Source organism: Nannospalax galili, unplaced genomic scaffold, assembly GCF_000622305.1.
Source record: "Nannospalax galili isolate Female #2095 unplaced genomic scaffold, S.galili_v1.0 scaffold451, whole genome shotgun sequence".
Classification (NCBI taxonomy): domain Eukaryota; kingdom Metazoa; phylum Chordata; class Mammalia; order Rodentia; family Spalacidae; genus Nannospalax; species Nannospalax galili.
Genome location: NW_008331662.1, coordinates 2563950 through 2586371, shown reverse-complemented (window position 1 = coordinate 2586371; position 22422 = coordinate 2563950). Strand labels below are relative to the sequence as shown.

The 22422-nt window shown below is 39.6% G+C and overlaps 1 protein-coding gene across 7 annotated transcripts in view; it reads right to left on the bottom strand.

Annotated features, from left to right (window-relative positions):
- The window catches only part of Kiaa1107 (KIAA1107 ortholog), a 99615-nt gene that overhangs the window by 23590 nt on the left and 53603 nt on the right, over positions 1-22422 (bottom strand). For 5 of the 7 annotated variants that reach the window (XM_008826828.3, XM_029560490.1, XM_029560493.1 and 2 more), the window contains 4 exons: positions 19585-19665; positions 17490-17586; positions 10935-11023; positions 10401-10503 (listed from right to left, as the gene is read on the bottom strand). In XM_008826828.3, the coding sequence (XP_008825050.1) occupies positions 10401-10503; positions 10935-11023; positions 17490-17586; positions 19585-19665 (370 nt within the window). The remainder of the gene's footprint in view (positions 1-10400; positions 10504-10934; positions 11024-17489; positions 17587-19584; positions 19666-22422) is intronic. The other 2 variants (XM_029560489.1, XM_029560491.1) reach the window with 2 other exon arrangements.

The window sequence follows — 22422 nt, the reverse complement described above, 5'->3', positions numbered from 1 at the left end:
TTACCAATTTATCCATGAATTGTAATGAATAACAAGAAACCTTCTATTTATATTTACCCATCTATATTTTTCTTCTAGAAATCCATTATTCCCTGGACTTTCCAGCATTAATTCTGTTTAACTACTTCTTACTGCATCTAAAATAGCTTTTATTAATAGTGGTGCATCTGGACTAGGATGATTAAAGGATTTTCAATAAAGGCAGTGATAGCGGTGCCAAGGACACCAGGTGCTTTCCAGGCCCCCAGAAAGCCCAAGATACAGTGACGGTTAGAAAATTAATAGCAAGTAAGAGCGTGCCAAGTACATTGCATGTTTCTTATCACAACCAATTCCAAGAGGCAACCTTCCTTGAAGTTCCAGCCTCAACCCACGGAGGATCTCATGCGGGCTTCATTGGAGATGGCGTGACAAATTTCTTTTTTCTTTTTTTGAAAATGAGAGCGCTTTTATTACCAGTGGCCCAAAAACTTTTCTGTGGAATCTCCCTCCAAAAGAATTATATAAGAATTCAGAATTCTTCAGATTTTTAAGTCAAAGTATTATACAGACTCCATTCCTTAATATCTCAATAGCTTCTGGGGAAACTCATTGTAATCTAGAACATTCTATTTGAAGGAAAACATGAATTTTCACATCATAAAAGATAAAAACTGGGGCTGGAGAGATGGCTCAGTGGTTAAGAGCACTGACTGCTCTTGCAGAGGACCTGGGTTCGATTCCCAGCACCCACATGGCGGCTATGAACCCTGCTGTTCATAGCCACCAGTTCCAGGGGAATCCAATGCCCTCTTCTGACCTCCGCGGCACTGCATGACACGGGTGCGCTCACATACATGCAGGCAATACACTCACACACATAAAATAAAAATAATAAATAAAAAAGATAAAAACTAAAATGAATCTCCCATCAATTCAGATTAGATTTTCCCCTAAAGTAGGCATTCCCCTGCGTGCTTATTGAAGGAAATGGGGTGTGGCTGCCAGGGGGGCAGCCACAGGACCTGAATGGATTACATCAAACTGAAAAAAGACCAGGGGACTCCTGCAGTTTTATTTCTTTACTCTTATTTCTTCATCCACACATGGACTGTGGCAATTTCTTAAAATAAGATAATGCAGTTTACCACACTGACTTTTTCTTTCATCAGAGATTTCTCTGTAGCGTGTGTTTCTTTCACCTACAGATATTTCACAAACATTTAACCAACAAAACTTCCTTTAAACCTTGAGTCAATAGTCTCAAACCCTGTCCCTTCCTTACTAACTAAATTGATGTAATATTCTAAATCCCTTATCATTTCTATGGTTTTCACAGCATCTGTATTAGTAGTTCCATCTTCAACTGCTATTGTTGTTCATCTATAAGAATAAGAGCTACTTGTAGCATCATGAGACCGCAATGATTTGGTCCTTTCCAGGCTCTAGCTCTAAGTCTAGTTCTCTTGCTGTTTCTACATCTTCATTTACTTTCTTCACCTGGTTTCTAAGCCCGAAGTCATTTAGCCAGGAGGATTAGAGTCTACTTCTTCCAAATGTCTCCTAATGTTAATATGTGTACTTCCAGAAATCACAAATGTTCTTTTTATGTATTTATGGGTGTACATATGCATGCACATGTGTATGTGGAGGCCAGAGGTCAATCCTGTGTGTTGTTTCTCAGGCACCATGTATTTTAAAAATATTTTATTACTTTTATTTTGTGTATAAGTGCCTGCATGTATGTAAGTGCACTCATGTCCTGCAATGTCCTGCAGAGGCCAGAAGGTGTCAGATCCCCTGGAACTGGAGTTATGGACAATTGTTAGCCACCATTTGGGTGCTGGGACTCAAACTCAGGTCCTCCGGAAGAACAAAAATGTTTTTAAGTACTGAACCATCTCTCCAGTTCCCTACTTAAAAAAAAAAAAAATGTTAAAGTCAGGTGTGGAGGTGCATGCCTTTAATCCCAGCATTTGGGAGGCAGAGGCAGGTGGATCTCTGTGCGTTCAAAGCCAGCCTGGTCTACAAAGTGAGTTCCATGCCAGCTGGGGCTACAGGAAGACCTTGTCTCAAAAAAAGAACAAAAAAAAAAGTTAAGTATTGCTGCTTTTTTTTCTTTTTTGTTGTTTTTTAAAAAAGATTTATTTAGCCAGGTGTGGTGGCGCACACCTTTAATCCTAGCACTTGGGAGGCAGAGGCAGGCAGATCTTTGTGAATTCAAGGCCAGCCTGGTCTACAAAGTGAGTTCCATGCCAGCTGGGGCTACAGGGAGACCCTGTCTCAAAAAGACCAAAAAAAAAAAAAAAAGAAAAAAGAAAAAAAAAAAGAAAAAAGATTTATTTATGTTTATTTACACCATGTATGTGTAGGTACCCATAGAGGCCAGAAAAGGGTATTAGATACCCTGGGACTGAAGTTACAGGTGGTTGTGAGCTGTCTGACACAGTTGCTGGGGACCTGGGTCCTTTGTAAGAGCAGCAAATGCTTTTTACCACTGAGTCATCTCTTTAGCCCCCACCATATTTTTTTGAGACAGGGTCACTCACTGGCCTGGAGCTCACTGATTAGGCTGGGCTAATGGTCAGGGAGCTCCATGGATCCACTATCTCTGCCCCCTTAGCACTGAGATTACAGTTATGTGCTACTTTTCTGGTCTGTTTTATGTGGGTTCTAGAGATAGAACTCAGTTCCTCATGCTGGATGGCAAGTATTACCAACTAAGCCATCTACCCAGGCAGGTGAATAATTTTAATGGCATCTAGAATGGCAAACATTTTCTAGAAGCTTTTCAATTTACTTTGCCCAGATGCACCAGAGTAGGCATTATGTACAGAAGACATAGTCTTATAAAATTTATTTCTTTTAAAAAACATTTTATTATTTTTATGTGTATGAGTGTATTGCCTGCATATATGTGAGTGCATCTGTGTCATGCAATGCTGCGGAGGTCAGAAGAGGGTTTTGGATTCTCCTGGAATTGGAGTTAAGGATGGTTCATAGCTGCCATGTGGGTGCTGGGAATTGAACCCAGGTCCTCCGCAAGAGCAGTCAGTGCTCTTAACTGCTAAGCCATCGCTCCAGCCCCATAAAATGTATTTCTTAAGTAATAAGACTTGAAAATAAAAATTAATCTTTGATTCATGAACTGCAGAATGGATATTGGGTTAGCAGGCATAAAAACATTAATCTATTATACATTTCCAGGAGTCTTTTGGGTGATCAAGTACAGAGCCAATGAGTAGTAATATTCTGAAAGGAAGAAGTCTCCACAGTGAACTTAAAATACTCAGAAAACCATAGCCTAAGCAGATATGCCATCACCCAGGCTGTGCTGTTCCATTTATATAATACAGGCAGAATAGGCTTGCTATAATTTCTTAAGGCCTGAACATTTTTCAGAATGGTAAACACACATGGTAACTTAAGCAACCTGTGCATTAGTTCCCGATGAGAGCATCACCATGTCATTTGATGCTGTTTGAAGCCAAGCTTTGATTTCTTTCTAGTGACTGAAGTCCTACATGGCATCTTCTTCCATCATAAAGCTGTTTAGTCTGCACTGAAAAGCTCTTGGTTAGCGTAGTCATCTATCAATTTTTCTTAGTGAGGTCTTTTGGATAATTTGCTGATAATTTCCTGATTAGGCTTAGGCCTAGAAGTGTGTTGTGGCTGGTTTCATCTTCTGTCCAGGCCACTAAAATGTTCTCTATATCTACAATGAAGCTGTTTTATTTTCTTATCATCCGTGTATTCACCTCAGCATTTGTAGTTTCCTTCAAGATCTTTCCCTTTGCATTCACCATTGGCTAACTGGCACAACAGGCCAGTTTTAGTACATCTTGGTTTTTTTATTTTTGAGATAGGGTCTTCCTATGTAATTCAGGTTGGCCTTTGTCTCCTGACTGGCTGGTTCCTCCAATGGGTGGGGCCTGACACTGAGCAGGAACTAGGAAGGGGAGCTGGGTGCCATCTTGGGATGGAAGCCAGGAACGTCTGGTAGAGAGTGATGGTGTAGGAAACTCGCAGCCACCGCAGCAACTCAAAGACTCCCTGTGGACCTGGGGCGAGATCGCTGGCCCTGGAGGTATGAGCGAATGCTATGGGCATGGCACGGTCTGATAAGGTGGGCTCTGAGTCGCAGCGGCTTGGGGCTAGGCACTGGGTACTCATTCCTTTGTAGGTTAATAAACTCACATAAAATATATTATATGGTTTTTCTGATTGCACAGGAGACCCAGAGAGAATTTGGGCCACAGAACTGGCATAGTCGGCAGGATATGATGAAACTGAGAATGAGTTTTAGAATAGCGCTAATGGTGGTGCTGATGTGGTTTTTGCAATGGATTACTAAAAAGAGGCCAGCCTCACAGAAGCATGGGCCACAGCTATGTTGTAAATGTGGGGATATGTTGTGGGTATGTGAAGATTTGTTAAAAGTTACTCAAAGGCTAGAAAATCTTTTATCTGACCCAAAGGGAGCTCCCAGAAAGATAGAGCAGCCACTTTGCAAGATAAAAGATATGCCTCAGGTGGGAAAAGGTGAAAAGGCTGACCCAGGTGCAGAGCTGGAGACAGAGGAAAGGTCAGACACTTTGACTTGTGTAAAGTTCAAGGACTCAGAGAAAAAGATAATAGTAAAAAGGGAAAAAAAGCTAACTGTACTACAGCTAGGAAATATTCCATGCTGGAAGTGTTAAAGCTAGGAAAAAGTTACAAGCAAGCAGAGAGCCCCTGGCCATGTGGCTTGTGGGGGGATGGGATAGGGGAGCAAATAAATTTCGGTTGACGCCTTCACAAGCTTCACAGCTGAGTTATATAACCACCCATCCATCCTTGCAATATAGGCTGTTCAACCTAGGTCAATTCAGGGGGGAGCACTCCTTAATGGGATGGCTGGTTGAAGGCATTATGGATACATGGCTGTCACCAAGGGAGACTAACATGATTAGCAGGGGCTGGAGGACTATAAAGGAGGGCAGGCATTACTGAGAGAACTAGGTATCAGAAAAATAATATATAATGTCCAGTTCCCTGGGCCAGATTAGACTGTGTTCACCAGAGATATGAACGAAAGCTTAATTCAACTGGGACCTCGAGAATGGTATGGGGCTTTAATGGCTTTACTAAGCCCTTTGATGGGACAGGATCTTTGTAAAGTGAGAGAGGCTTTGGCAAATCTAAATGTAAAGCATGTCTGTGAAATAACAGAACACCCTATAAGAGATATAAAAAAGACCAGACAGAGGAAATGGTCCACTTGGGTTACTTGATGACAAATGTGGCAAGACTTATGTCAAGCTCAAATCCCCAGAGAAAGAATTGATAGAAAACCAAATTCGGTACTAAGGTGTTTCTGGAAGGCTTTAACAGTTTACAAAGGACATTCAAAGGATAGCAACTGTACAAGGGGTGGTTAAGAATCCCCAAGGATTAAATAAGATGCATTTCTCTTCTGATAAAGGCTATACTAGAGATGGAAGTAGGTTTTCCCACCAAGTTCTCCCCCAGCAACCTGGTGTGGTCAATGGGAAGATGACAGGTGTGGCTACAGTCAGGAGGCAGACCCAGAGCCTGTCTGACTTAGGGAACCAACAAGTACAGCAGGAACAGGAGAAGCCCCCTGCCTCCTTAGCCCTGTGCAGGGTCAGACAACTGGGACCAACACCTGTAAGTGTATCAAGCATAAAAGAATCAAAAGGGATAACTAAAAATGGTAACAAGCTAACCAAATTAATGCCTCATACCCATGCTATGGTACTTAACAAGGATCTATGGAGAAAACGTCTGTGATTTAATATATAATGTTAATGTTCCTTCGAGTGTTTTACAGATGTGAAACCCATTTGAAAGATACCTGAAGAAGCAAAGGCCTGCTATAGACAACTGTTAAGAAAATCTACAGTACCAGGGGTGGGTTGCCCCTCTATGAGCTGTTGGTCAGAGAGAGACCCCTGAGGTCCTCCAATTCACCAAGGCTATTGCCATTAATGTCAGTTGTACACTAGAAAGGTCGGCAAGGCCATGTTTCTGAGGACACTGCATGTTGTGAGTGCAGGAGAAGAAGAAGAGATGGAACTGAGACTAAGCCAAAATACTCCACGCCACTGGATGGATAATATTCATATTGCCAGAAGGCTCTATACAGATGGTTGGGGAAGAAAGGATCCCCTTTAAGTGTACTCAATGATGTACCCATGTGCTGCACACTACGGACATGCCAAGCAATACCTGCAAGCACAACAATGGCTCGACCACATATGTACAACTGACAAATTTCTAATTGGATAAGGCCCGCTCCTACGGGTGGAACACACATCTGGTACTGTAGACCAGGCCAACGCCTTTTGTCAAGAAAGGCTACAGGCCCTAGTGGAGAAGCCATCATGAGTATATTGTTTAATAAATATAGTACACCTATTGGGCTATCTTCTAGGCATCTGTATTTACATTCATGTTTGTTTAAATGTGTCTACTTCCTTCCATTTGTCTTTATAGTAGAAGAAACACCACTGAGATAGATCAATGACCACAGGCTAAAGACGACTAGTGGGGAGGGCCAAGAAGCCACTCTCTCACCATGATACAAGAGAGATCACCCTACATCTATCACCCCCTCCAAGTCGCAGGGACTTTAGCGGAAGATGGATGGAAAGATTGTAAGAGCAGAGGAAAGGGGTGGAATGTCTCCCAATTGGCTGGTTCCTCCAATGGGTGGGGCCTGACACCGAGCAGGAACTTGGAGGGGAAGCTGGGAGCCATCTTGAGATGGAAGCCAAGAGCCGCCAGTAGAGCGCAGTGGTGTAGGAAACTCACAGCCAGCACAGCAACTCAAAGACAGAATGGACTGACTCCCTGTGGACCTGGGGCGAGATCGCTGGCTCCGGAGGCATGAGCAAATGCTAGCAGGGCTATGGGCGTGGCACAGTCTGATAAGGCAGGCTCTGAGTAGCAACGGTGTGGGGCTAGGCACTGGGTACTCATTCCTTTGTAAGTTAATAAACTCACATAAAATATATTATATGGTTTGTCTGATCATGCAGGAGACCCAGAGAGAATTTGGGCCACAGCCTTGAATGTTCAAGATTGTTCAAGATTACAGGTACATGCCACCTACACCGGGGTCATCTTGGCTTCCTTTTGACATGTCTCTTCACTCAGCTAATCATTTTTAGCTTTTGGCTTAATATGACAGAGACCTGTGCCTCTTCATTTAATCTGAATACTTAGACCCACTGTAAGGTCATCCTGTAAAGCAACAATAAAATAGTACAGCAGAGGGCAAGGCACGGTGTGATGAGTTTATTCTTCAATTATACTCATCCACCACTCATAAAAGAATCAAATTTGCTAACAAGGCATTCAGCTCAAAGCTCTCATGAACTTGCCCCAGGCGCATTCTCTCTCAGTCCAGATGCAGCACTGCTCAGTCACCATGCCACTGCTTGCAGTTTTATTCTGTAGGAAAACCCCAACCTTCTTTATTTTCAAACTGTTCTCTATCCTCTGGTTCAAACCACTTCTCTCTTTATTCCAGTCAGATTATTTTAGTCTCTGGTCTTTGGTACATACCCATTCATTCATATATTTATCTATTTGACAATAGATACCGAGTACCTAATATGTACTAGGCACCATTTTAAGGCTGGGTCTAATTCACAAAAAAATCTCTGATGACACTTAACACTAATGCCCATCACATTCTAACTTCTACTAGGTTGTAACCCACTATAATGGGTACTACTAGAAGTTAGTGGTAAGCAATACTTCTATTGACCCAATTATAGTTGGGATGACTCCTGTCCCAAACAGTAACTATTCAATGACCAAACTAATCCAAGTAGCAAATAAAGCGACAAAGTTCATCATCAGCTTAAACATGGCATGTTTATGTGAGGGGCATTTCCTGAGCTGACACCCTCAAACTTGTTTTCTCAGTTTGATTTAGATCTACTTTCTCTGTAACCCAGCATGATGTTTTCACACTCAGGACTGCCGGGAGGGAGGGAGGGAGGGAGGGAGGGAGGGAGAGAGAGTGTGGGTTACAGGAATTGATCTCACACAATTGTAGGAGTGGCTTAAACTGCTTTCTATGTGCTGATGTAGTTTGAAGACCAGAGGACAGTGCAGAAGGAAAGATGGATGTAAAGGGAAGAAGAACATGGATGAGCCAACACCAAAAGTACCTGCTGGAACCCATAACAACTCCTTCCTGTCAGTCTCACTGCCTCCATCTTGGATGAAATGGGTATCTGGTAGGAGAAGTGGTGCCTTTCATCACAGATCTAAAGACACTCTTGGTCTGGTGGTAAGAGAAGCTGAAGGAGGATTAAGTGAACCAGTTGTAGGCCCGAGTACTGTTGAGTTACAAGAAAATGACTTGGTACATAAACAGCAAGACAAGAAGCCTAACGGCACCTGCTTTAACCCCTCTTTCCCCAAATCTCACTCCACATTGTCTTTTGTGGTCACTCTGGAAATAAACAGAGAAGGAAATTCAGGGAGCAGAGTTCATCACCACCAGGCAACAAGTTAAAAAGCCATATAACAAACTCCTATCAATCTTCCATGTGCATATAATTCTGTAAGCCATACTTTGTTTCCTAATGAAAACAAGAAGTCATATTCCTACAGCCTAAAATGGTACAGCTAATCTCTACACAACATACATGCTGACTCCTCCAATATTATTATTTTTTTTTTTTTTTTTTTTGAGACAGAGTCTTGCTTTGTAGCCCTGGCTGGCCTGAAACTTGCTATATAGATCAGGCTGGCCTTGAACTCAGAGATCCAACTGCCTCTGCCTCACGAGTGCTGGGATTAAAGGCATGTACCACCATGCCTGGCCCAACCCTTTTCTTGAAAGTAAAAATAATACAAAGGTCTTTATTTTTGTCCTTGAGCAATGTTCATTCCTCTTCAAACTGGTTCACAGTTCTTAGTTTCTTATAACAAATACAGAGATAGAAAATTAACTATTGTTAGCATGTCTTGATAGTAGGGGAGTGAGACAGGTAAAAATTAAAATGTTTAGTTTATAGACAAGCATATTCATGTGGAAGGATGGGAGTATATGTCTGCATATGTCCTAACTGCTGCCAGGCTCAATCTGTAACTGGCATGTGGCTGCAGCTGTTCTCATAGCCACCTTCTTCCATCCGTATTGCTTTTGCTTTTAAACTCCCCTCTGCTGTTTAAAGTTCCTCATCTGGTAGAACGGCCCAGACTTTCATTGCTAAAGAACCTGGATCATTATTAGCACTGCTGACAAATTAGGCTGTTATCGTTTTATGCTGATTTTATGCACAGAAACTAGTGTATTGCAGTCCAGGTGTTCTTCCTGACCCACATTGTACAGCAGCGACCCAATTTTCCTTAACAGTCATGCTCCACCTATCAATAGTTCTACTTGTTCCTGTACTTACAGAGCAGTCAGAGGAAGGCATCTCAACTGCCAGCTCAATGGAATTTACTGCTCCCAGGGGGAAGCATTTCTCTCAGGTGCTAAGGACCCTAAGGCCAGCAGAGCCCAAAGCTTCAGGGAAGAGGCAAAATCTTGCTAATGGGTCACTAGGTGCAATACTGGGTGGAGCCATTCCCATGACCCTCCTAGGTTTCTGGATATAGGAATGTTGGCTACAGGAGAAATAGCACCTTAAATCCAAAACTGACTTAGAGTACATACTGTATCCTGGAAGACACTGCCTCAGCCTGACAAGGCACTGCCAGCTAGCTGGCACTGTGACTGCATTTTCAAAAGGCCCTCCTCCATTTTCTCAGAACAGTAGCTTAATGAATGGCATGAGTATGCGCACAGTGTTCTTCAATTTCTGTATAGCGAATTTCTTTGTCGTTGTACTGTGTGGAATACCAAGATGATGGATAAGGAATTCTGTAAGTTCATGGATAGCAGTTTTAGCAGAAACATAGTGAGTTAAGGAGGCAAATCCAGGTCCAGGGTACATATCACTTCTAGTAAGAACAAAACACTGTCATTTCCATGAAGGAAATAACCTATAGTAAACAACGTGCCACCAGGTGGAGGCTGGATCGCTTGGAAAACAGTGACATGAGAAGGTTTAGTACTATGTTCAGACCCACCTTGATGGGTCAATTTTGTGGTCTGTATTGCTGAACTAATGCACAATCTCCATTTCTGGAACCCTTGTGTTCATGAATATATACTTGGTTGTGGTTCTGCCTGTCCAGTTGAACTTGGGCTGATGAATTAAGTGCTGAGAGTGGTTCAGAGGAGTAGAATCTTAACACAGGGATCTATGAATTGGTCCTGCGTTATCTGGAGTTGGCACTCTTATCTTGCTTGTATGGCATCAGTAACATTCTATTTCTCTACACAAATCATTGGAAGTATTACATACAATTGGATGACACATAAGTGAAAGCATTTGGGTTATACTCACTAAAGAATGAATCAACATATTAAGACAACTTTTCTGAATCTCAGGAGGTACATTTGCAAAGCTTCTTTCGGACCAAAACCTTGCAAAATGGCTTACAATCCAGCTGTTGAAATACAAGAATTCAAGTTAGATTAATGAAAAAATTCCATTTTAAGACTCAATTTTTTCTCAATTATATGAACTACACATGTAGTTCAACCCTTGCTGCTAATTTTATGAGCTCTAAGATGAAATTAACTCTATTGCCCTTTCTAGAAACACATGTTATAAAGCCATGTTGGGTTATATGCATATTTCTATATAACCATAATTTATCTTCAAATGAAACTGATCCCACACATCTTGAGTAAAATCTAAACCCACAATTCTACTCAACTGTGTAACTAGTTAAGCACTGAAGCAACTTGCATTGTGTCAAAGAATACAGACCAAGTCTAAAACTGCCCACAATATTTGGAGAATAAGAGGACTATATATATATATCATACACACACACAACATGTAATAATAGCAGTGCAACACAAGATAACTTACTTCATGCAGTCAGCAAAAAGACTTTCCACTCCAACAGAATGAGCAATAATTAGGCATTCTAGTATAGATGCCAATGTTCTGGGAACAGGCTAAGATTGATAGAAAAATCACATTCAGTCTTTTTAATTTACAAAGCCTTAAAGTTATTTGCTTCATAAAGCAAATCTGATACACTTGAGCTATAGAATACACAATTCAAAATTTGATGAATTTGAAAATTCACTTTCCAGAGATCATTATGTTATGTGAAATAATCCAGACTCAGAAAGAGAAATTACACATGCTTTCTCTCATATGCAGAATAAAATTATATGTACATGTGTGCATGCATATGTGTGTGCAAGACATGGAAGTAAAGAGACTTATGAAAGGGGAAGAAGAGGTCTAAGGGAGGGGGCAGCACGGTATAAGAGACCATAATAGATAGAACAGGTATGTCATAAAAGCTGAAGGGAAAACTATGTGGGGGAAGAAAAGGACCAGCAAGAAGAGAGAGGGGTCAGGGTAAAATAGGCAAAAAAAATAAAAAAAAAAAAAAAAATCAAGAGAAATCTTTGATAAAAACCCACCTCTTGCACTTAATTCTCAATGTGGCTAACAGCACCAGAACTCTGCTTGCAGTCATGTTCTAGTCAACATCTAAAACTATCTTTCTTAAAAACACCTTTTCACACAGAAACTAATACACAGATGTTTAGGGAGGCTTTTTTTCATATTTGCTAAAACTTGAAAGCAACCAAGATGGCCTTCACTAGGGGACTAGATAAGTGAACTGAAGCATCTCCATGAAGTCAACCGTTTAGCATTGAAAAATGAGCTGTCAAGCCACAAAAAGACAAAGGAAACCTGAATACATGTAACGGAGTATTAATAATAACTAATCTGAGAAGGCCCGGGCATTGCATGATTCAACTACCTAACAATCTGGAAGAACAATGAAAAGGAAAGCAGTTGCCAGGGGAGGGGAGAAAAAAATTTTCAGGATACTGAAAACACTCTGTATTATATTATAATAGTAGATATCATACATTTATTCAAACTCCTGTACTGTTAAACACCAAGAGTGACCCCTGATGTAAACTATAGACTGATACTGTTGGTCAATGGAGGTTCATTAGCTCAAATATTCTGCTCTGGTGATGTTGATGATGGAGGAGACTATGCATGTGGAGGCAGGATGCATGAGCTATCTGTACTTACTTCCCTATCAGTTTTGCTGTGTTCCTAAAGTTGCTCAAATATCTTTAAAAACACTCTGTTGATCTTTTATTTATTTATTGTTTATTTTATGTGTATGCATGTATTGCCTGCATGTGTGTAAGTGCATCCATGTTGTGCAATGCCCGTGGAGGTCAGAAGAGGCCGCTGGATCCCCTGGAACTGGAGTTATGGACAGTTGTTAACTGCCATGTGGGTGCTGGGATTCGAACCCTGGTCTTCTGCAAGAACAGTCAGTGTTCTTAACCCCTGAGCCAACTCTCCAGCCCTGTCTCTTAAATTTTATGGGGCTGAAGAGATGGCTCAGCAGTTAAGAGCACTGGCTGCTCTTGCAGAGGACCTGGGTTTGGTTCCCAGCACCCATATGACAGCTAACAAGTGTCTGCAACTCCAGTTTCAGGGCATCCAATACCTTCTTCTGACCTCTGCAGGCATTGCATAGCAACACTCTTTTGAAAGTGTTACATTAGTATTTAATAACTGAATGCAGAACGTGGATATAATTCAGTTGATAGAGTGCTAGCCTAAAATGCATGAAGCCTTAGGTTCAAACCCTAGCACCACATAAAAAAGTACTACATAAACCGGGCATGTTGGTGCATGTTTGTAACTCCAGCACTTGACAGGTGAAGGCTGGAGGATCAGAAGATCAAGGTCATTCTCAGCTACATAGTGAGTTGGAGTTAAGCCTTTGAGACCTTGTCTCAAAAAAAAAATAATTAAATATAAACATTTTGCTTTTCATATTAACAATTTTATTTAAACAATTAAGATCTCTTTATGATAACTAAAGGGATTCCCTTGTTTTTCCTAAAGTCAGAAATTATTATTATGTAGATTATACAATGACAATTATATGAAATTAAATAATTTGGCTTTCTGACCCATTTCCTACAGGAGTATCAAATTAGTATGAGAGAAGGCGCTATTTGTACAGACAGACCTGACAGCCTAAAACACTCAGGATCTGAAAAACTGTGCAGAAGAGTTAGAAAGTCCAACAGTCCAAATTGATTTAGGAACAATCAGACTTCAAAATCTACCAATTTGATGGATGGCAGGAATATTTTCGATAGAAATTGTTAAAATAAAAAAATAATTTGCTTATTAGAGGCTGGCAAACTAAAAGTGTGTGCCCAATCTAGCCTGTTACTGTTTTTGTGAATAAAGTTTTATTGGAACCCTACTGTGTTACTTCATTTTTACACTGCTGATTGCTGCCTTTGATCTACAACAGCAAAGTAATTGTAATAGAGACAATATGACCCACACCACTGTGGGAAGTGCTGCCCTCAGACCCTATCACAAAGAGAGAAATGATCTGTCCAACATAAAATAAATAAAACTTTGAGGATTACTGAAAGTGTAACACAAGAAGCTGCATTTAGCCTATAAACTTGTGAACATATTAAAAATAGAGACAAAGATTATTCATAAAAGAGATTTTTCTAACATAAGACAGATGTAATTGTCTTCTTGAGGAGCTCAGTTCAGAACAGATACTAACAAAAAACTTTTTTTTGCAACTGGTACATTTAACCACATCTGTCAAATCTTCCCTTTTCTATCCCTTGACGCCATTTATAAGCATATCTTTAATGTTCTGGTTTTGTCATTTACAATTCAGTAGAGTACTGTTCTAATTTAACTTATTTAATTTATCCCACCCATGCCTTTCCTCCCATCACTGACTAAAATTGTGGCTGGGGAGATGGTCTGGCCTTTTGTTCCTCCATTTTCAAGTCTAACTCCTATGGAAGTGGTCCTTTTGTAATCCAGCAGAGCCTAAAATGGTAGGGAGCTGTCCTTGTCTTTGCTCTAACTCAGGGAAAAAAAAACTGATTTAAGTGTTATTAAAATTGCCAAATTAAAATCAGACAATGGGTAATAATGCCTCAAGTACCAATAAAAGGGAAATATAAATAATTCCTTTAAGATTTGTTTTGTTGATTGTTAAATACATCACTGTATTATAAAATGGATTTGGGGATGACTAAAGTATATAATCTGGAGAAGGCTAGGAATAGAAGGCTTGGTCCATGCTGGGTAAAGGCTTTCCAGTGTGCATACCCTTAGGTCACTCATACACCTCAGCAACCCCTCAGTCATCTCTGTAAGTAAACTCTGTAAATTCATTGGTTCCCCATGAAAACTTTAATCAAACATTGGTTTGACACTAGAACCTCAGAAGGGGATAAATATTGCTTAGTATCCCCAAGAAAAGAATTCTCACAATAGATGGAAAATTTATTTGTTAATGTTATTATGTCTCATAATTATTAAAAAATAAAATGAGAATGTAAAAGATGTTAAAAGGGTATGGGAGCTGGGCGTGGTGGCACACGCCTTTAATCCCAGCACTTGGGAGGCAGAGGCAAGTGGATCTCTGTGAGTTCAAGGCCAGCCTGGTCTATACAGTGAGTTCCTGGACAACTGAGACTACAGGGAGACCCTGTCTCAAAAAGACCTAAATAAATAAATAAATAAATAAATAAATAAAATAAAAAATAAAAGGATATGGGAATGCAGATATTTTCCAAAATAGAAAAAATGAGACAACCTAAGCAAGCGATGAAGGTCTGTGTAGGTTTGTTATGATATATAAAGGATGAGACAAAAGAAATATACACATAATATTAAAATGTCTAAGGTAATAGCTTAGTCAACTAGTTTAAGGAACAAAATTTATGTCTAGTCAAGGTTTATGTGAGAACATTTGGGTTTTGTCCAAGCTTTAGCAACATAGCACATGGTAATTAAAAGTACCAGACTGCTGGAACTAACTTTCTTGGATGTTTAACAGCCACAGTTTGAGGCCTATACTAATCTAGTCAGAGGGACTTAAAGGAGAGTTTTTGCTCCTTGTCCTCCAAGGTCAACTAAGTTCCAGGGGACTATGGAACATCTCTTGAAATGTCCTATAACTGTGCTGAGTCACCTGTCCTCTTGTTCAGGGAGGACATGGAGACCCCACAAGATGAACTTGAACTAGTGTCCAGTCTACAAAGAGGAGGGTCAATATGGAGGAAACATTTCCTCCATGCTTCCAAGTGAAGCCAGCCACAGTCAAGCAGGACCTTTGACTTATGGTCATATAGATGGAACTGGTAAGAAAGAAGCCAGGGTCTCCTCCTAAGCCCATGTGATCCCTGAGGAACAGATCCTCAAACCACCTTAAAAGTAAAATTAAATTGGTTTATTTGGGCCAACTCTATGCTCTTAAACATCCAAAAGGAAAAGTATAACCAAAAATTAAAGTGATCAGTATATTTCTTTAAGAGTTCAAAGGATTATACTTCTCAGACATTAGACTTAAGTCCATATAAAATGTTATTTAGACAATTATTTCTCATTGATGATTTTATTTCTAATAAGAAAGTGCTGCTCAGATGTAAGTCTTCAAGTTTTGGTCTGCAATACTGTAGTGCTCACCTGTAGCTAAGGGAGACAACCCATTATTGTTCTAAAACGATAGCTGAATTTGTTTTCTCCCCCTATCTAGAAGCCTTTGAGAGGGAACTGATACTGATTCTAGCCACTCCAACAGCTATCAAAGTGCCTGAAAACAAATCCTGAGTTCATCACTCTAGAGTCCAGCCTTGGCAGACAAAAGAAAAGTCAGGAAGAACCCAATAGAGGGATGCTTTTGGAAGTTCTCGTCAAGAAATTCCAATGGACTCTCATATAAGCATTTGAAATTTGCCCTGTTCTGACTTTTTTTCTGGTTCCTTGTCTAGAACTTATAATGCTAACTACTCTTGCCTTTACTTCTCCTTCACATCTCCTAGGCACCAGTCAAGGACTTTCTTTTCTCCCTACAGTTAAGAGTTATTTTGGAGTCTTTTAGATAGACCCACTGAAGGTGTACCCCAATTGCCTCACCCTGCATCCCTGTTCAGCATAGAAGAAGCCAGAGTGGTCTGTGTCCTGATTCCCTATCAGTAGTTTGGGTAACCTCTTCAGAGGATGGTGTGATAAGAATCAGAGGTAGGAATTGACTAGGCAGTTAGGGAAAAAAGACCCCAAAGAAAAGAAGCCAGTTTCTTGGCTAAAAGTCAAAATGTCCTTGGGCCTCTTAGCAACATACTCTGTTCCAAAGGTGAAAAATGTCAAAAGTATTTGAGAGCTCTTATCTAATCCCTAAAAGAATTTAGGGTTACCTCTTCAGAGGGGGGGAATGTTAGAGTAGCAAAAAGCCCCACAAGTTTAACTGGTCAAGACTATAAAATCCCTAGTCCATCTGTTGGAGGACCCATCTTTCGAATCTCACTGGTCAATCATCTGGTGACAGAACCACTCCTAGGAAGGCAGGTTCACTTTAAATTATGCTAAATAGATGGGTGGAATACCTGGTGCGTTAATGAGGTAGTGAATTTTTCCTGCCTGGAAGCCTGCCTTATAACACAGAACTCCACAGAACTTCTGACCAGCCACAATCATGTAGGTCTCTGTAAGTGTGTCCACTTTCTGCCATTTGGGTCCTTTCTTCAGTTCTTTTATGAATGAGACTAAGAACCCTCTAGGGGACCCTCTTTCCCCCTGTTTCAGTACAGGCCAAAACTATGGACACATGGTGTCTTACTTTAATTAAGAGCCAAAATGACCTATAGTAATAGTATGTGAAGGTGTTTTGCAGACGATGATAGATTGGCACCATCCTTTGAAATATTCTGGAAAAATAATTCATTTTGTACCCTTTGTATGTTCAGAATGTAGATGTAGCATTATCAGAAACCCTCAAAAAATAAAAAAAAGAAAAGCATAAATACCTAAATTAATTTATATTCACAAAGTACATCAAAGAAATGATGAATCTGAGAATCATGTAGAAAATGGGTTTGAAATGCATTGTATAGGATCTTTAGACAGTAAATTGACTTTTTCATAAAGTAAAATGTGTGTGCATACTCTGTCAGAAGAGGCTTATGTTCCATCCCAGGTATATGCTCCAGAGGGGTGGTAGGGGGAAGGAATGTATTTTGAAGGAAAAGAACCAATGAATCATTTGTGTAGCTCTTTGACAGAGGGAATCATAAATTTTCTGTTCTCTTAGTGTCAAACTCAAAATGAGTCCTAGCTGTTGTATATTCTATATTAGAATTATATAAAATTCCTTATATCCTTTCAATAAATGCCAACATCCATTTTATTTTACTTAAAATTATTTCAATAAATTTCTGATTTTTACAATATACCATTTGTTACTTTTCAACTAGAGCTCTTGCTACTTAAATTAAATCAATATTTTAAACCATGATTATTATCAGTGAAAAATCTAGGACATAATAATTGGTGACTTAATATATTGGGTAAAGATTTGGCAGACTTAACAATTACCTTCTGAAAGAAATTACAGTAATCTCTTCTTAAAATATAGATTGCTACTTCTTTTAATCCTTCTAGTCCATACATATCAGCCATATTGAGTATCTGACTGAAATAAAAATAGATGTTAACTGTTAATTTTCAAATTTAAAATTAAGTGTAATACACAATAATTTCTTGATAATATAGTATGTTTAGAAAAAAGAATCTGAATTATAATTCTAATATTTTTGCTTTACAAAATAGTTCTTAGGGATCATAAAAAGTATATAAGCCAAAAGTTGAAAGCATGGGCTGGAGAGATGGCTCAGCGGTTAAGAACACTGACTGTTCTTGCAGAGACCTGGGTTCGAATCCCAGCACCCACATGGCAGTTAACTGTTTGTAACTCCAGTTCCAGGGGGTCCGACACCCTCTTCTGTCCTCTGTGGGCACTGCATGACATGGGTGTACTTACATACATGCAGGCAATACACACATACACATAAAAATGAATAAACTATTTTTAAAAAGTTGAAAGCACTCACATACAATTTGCTTTGAGACAAAGAGGGAGGAGTAAATTTGGAGATGTTTCAAATTTCCTTCATATTTCCAGGGCATATAGAACAGGAAAGTGCTATGAAGGCTATAAATTTTACAAAGATATTTGCAACAATTTTGTACAATAAAAGTTGGATGTAGGCTGGAGAGATGGCTTAGAGGTTAAGAGCATTGGATGCTTTTCCAAAGGACCCCAGGTTTGGTTCCTAGCACCCACATGGCAGCTAACAACTATTTTGAACTTTAGTTCCAGGGGATCTGACACCCTTTTCTGACCTCTGAGGGCACTGCATGCACATGGTGCACTTATACTCAGGCAAAATACTCATACACATAAAAACAAAATTAAAATAAAAAGTTTAATGCTTAGCAGACTGAAAATGCCTATAAAAGACTCTAAGATTAGAGAGCATCCAATGATCATAAAGTTCCTTTTATGTGGCAATTCTGAGCATCTACACCTACACTAGGTATTTAGGAAATCTATAAGCCTCGAGAACACGATAATTTTCACGTAAGTTGCCAAGAGATAAAACATTAGTACTCAGTTTCTATGACACATATGTTATCCCCCACAACATGCTTAGTCAGCTGAAATTAAAGGAACCCTAATGAACTTTTTAAATTAAAAGAGCACCTCTCACTTCTCCAATACCAGGAGCTGGAGATGAAAAGAGCAAGGTGGAACCTCATTCCTGGAGAGTATTTAGAAGTTCAGGTGTTAGTTCTCTAAACAACATGTAAGACCTCACATAACCACTGGTCTTTAGGATGCCATATATTCTTGAGTAAGCTTTAAAATTCTTTAAATTTTTTTTCTTTCTTTGGCTGTTTAAAAAGGACATTTTAAGGGGGCTGGGGAGATGGCTCAGCGGTTAAGAACACTGAATGTTCTTGCAGAAGACCTGGGTTCGAATCCCAGCACCCACATGGCAGCTAACAACTGTCTGCAACTCCAGTTCCAGGGGATCCGACAGCCTCTTTAGTCCTCGTGGGCATTACACGACATGCGTGCACTTACCTACATGCAGGCAATATATGCATACACATAAAAAATAAAAATAATAAATAAAATATTTTTTAAAAAGGCATGTTAAGCTAGACACGGTGGCTCATGTCTGTAATCCCAGCACTTGGAAGGCTGAGGCAGGAGGATCTTTGAATTCCAGGCCAGCCAGGGCAACACAACAAGATGCTGTCTCAAAAAAAAAAAAATCTAAAAATAAATTCATAAAATAATATTCAGGGTTTTATAATAGACTGATGAAATATCTTTAAAACCTGGCATTTACTTTCCAAACAAAAATAAGTTTCTTCTAACATGACTGAAGAAGTCTAACAGGGACTTTTTATACTCTTATTACTATGAGTTATTAAGTTAGCTTCTCTTCTAAATAAGGTGATTTGCTTATTGTTTTTAGAAATCCCCCAAGCAGACTCAAAATACTATAAAATAGACAATAAAAATGAAACTTCTACTTCACAGACACTTTGCAACATTTTTCAACAAAGTGGAACTCATAAATATTAGCTTATAGTTAAACTTATATAAAGTAATACATACCCAACATTAGCTTTGTCTGGAAAATCCAAAGTCCCTCCATATATAAAATGCATCATAACATTCATTTCTACATGGTTTATACTGCAAGAATAAAACAAAAACTCTCAAATCCAGAAATAGTTATGGTTTAATTAATATGAGTGATGCATTCTATTTTCTCATAAACTTAGAATTCTAACTGCCATTCTTCAAATAACATCCATATGGGCATATAGATCATTTAAAAGCAGCAGCTGCGGATGTTACAAAATGTTGTATTTTCAAGTCACTGATTTTGTTTTGGTATCTTCTTCCACAAACTTCCAGAATTGGAACAGACTTTAGAGGTTGCTGCTTAACCACTAGATAATAACCCATCTTATTCAGTCCTTTCTTCCACTGGAAATGTAGCTCAGTGAGTGCTTGCCTAGAACACGAAAAGCCCTGGATTCCATCTCCAGCAACTACACACGCACACGTACTTGTTCTCAGCATCTTTTATAAAAAGTCTCTGGTCTTGCTTAAAAATGAATAGCTTTATTCACTAGAAAGAGTCTTGCTATGCATAGAGATTTCTTAATTACAGCCTATTAGTGGCTTTAGCTTGGTCAACATCCTGAGTTATACAGGTGAAAGAATAAAGTTGTGGCTTAAGAAATCACATTTGGAGTGACTGTGACTGACTTACTAACTCTGAATTGATGACCTCGGCTATGGTTTGAGCATGGTTTATTCCCTTTAAGATTCATGTTAAAATTTGTTCCCCACTACAGGACATTAAAAGACACAGCCAAGTGTTTGGGGCTGTGTCCTCATGAACATTAATGGGGTTATCCTGAGAGTGAGTCTATTGTAAAAAACAGTTTGACTAGGTCTCTGGAGTGCCCCTGTCTCTTGCAATGTGATATGCTATGCCACTTTGGGATTCAGCTAGCAGTGAAGCAATCAGATGTGGATCATCAATCCTGGACCAGAACCATGAGCCAAAAATAATGTCTCCCCCCATTTCTTCCCTCCATCCCTCCCTTCCTCATTCTCTCCCTCCCTCCATCCCTCTGTCCCTCCCCATCCTGAATTTTCTTTCCTTTGTTCTCCTTCCTTTCTTTTTCTTTTCCCTTACTCTCCCCTTCCCTTCTCTCCTCTTGCCTTCCCCTCTCCCTTCCCACCTTTCATTCATTTTGGAGAATCTTACTATGCAGCCCACACTAGCCTCAAACTGGTGATCCTCCTGCTACAGACTCGAGATGACCTTCTTTTCCCTCTCTCCCTGAACTCTTTCTATTACTTCTGTCTTGTTGATAGCACCTCTTTTAAACCTTTCAGAAACATCCAGAAGCTCAGGAAAGTTAAACACTATTCCTAATCAGGCAAAAAGCTGTTCTTGGATACAGGACAGAGAGTACATGATCTTGCTATTACTTCACGCTGCCCATAGAAACACCTACCCGAGCTTAAAATATGTTAACAGGAAAATGGAATTTACTTGGTAGATTACTTTATTGCAAAATAAAAAAATTTTAAGGTGATTTTTCTTTGAAAAGTAAAATTTCTCAATATCCTTTAGTCTTCTGAGAACTTTAAATGCCCCAATACTAAAATTTGAGGTGACAATTTGAGACAAATGGTTTGATATGTGCTATAACAAAGGCAGTGAAAGCATCAGAACACTGAGTGATAATAATGATAAAGGATTGTAGATAAACCATGTATCTATCGGGAGGCTCTTTCATTCTAGTTTCAGAAAACATTACTTTCGATGTTTACGATAAAGCAGCTGAGCCAAAAAAATGTATTCTCAGTGAAATTAGGAGTGAGCATCCATTACTAATATAACAGCTTTGGGAAGACAAACCAGTAAATACCAGAGCCTTCCTCACTACAAAAGAAAAAAAGGACAAAGAGAAAATGACTATTAAGAAGTACAAGGGTTCCCAGCAATCAGGAGGCAAAGGCAGGTGGATTTCTTTGAGTTCAAGGCCAGCCTGGTCTGCATAGTGAGTTCTAGGCCAGCTGGGGCTACACCACCCTGTCTCAAAAAAAAAAAAAAAAAAAGTACAAGGTGAGCTGGAGAGATGGCTCAGTGATTATGAGCATTTGCTGCCCTTGCAGAGGACCTAAGTTCAGTTCACAGCACCCACCACCTTCTCTAACTCCAGTTCTGAAGGGGGGATTCAATGCCCTCTTCTGGTCTCCACAGGCACCAGGCATACATGATGCACTTACATAAATGTAGGCACTCACATATACACATAAGAAAATAAAGTACAAGGTTGGTCATGGCTGAAACTAACACAATGTTCAGCCCACTGTTTTGGATGACACTTTGAAACATATTTGGCTACTTCTATCTGACTATCGAAAAAGCTACAAAAATAAATCAGTAGTAGTCAAACCATAATGTAAGAGAAAATATCTGTTACTTCCATCATAAATTAAGGATAGAAAATTACGGGTGTAAACATAGGCTAATAAAATAAAACTCCCTCTTGAAGCTGTTGACCAGGGGCCCCATAGGCCCTCAAATACTACTGCCCATTGCCCATGCTCTTGGTTACATGCCAGATCTCCATGGTAGGAGCCTATTGCTGAAGACACTACATATATGAGCTGTAGAACAAGGAGAAATCAAGCTGGTGCTGATTCAGAGCCTCATCTCTACTGGTTAGCTTTCAGAGTGCTGGAAGGTGCTATGTAAGCTAGCTGGAAGGAAAAAAATAATCATCAACCTTGCTCAGCTATAAATCCTGTGAACTTTAACTAGACTGGCAAGATATGCCCACCAGTGCAACAGTGGCACAAATATTATGGAAGCAACCAACCACTCAAAAAAAATCTATAGCTATAGCTATATACATATAA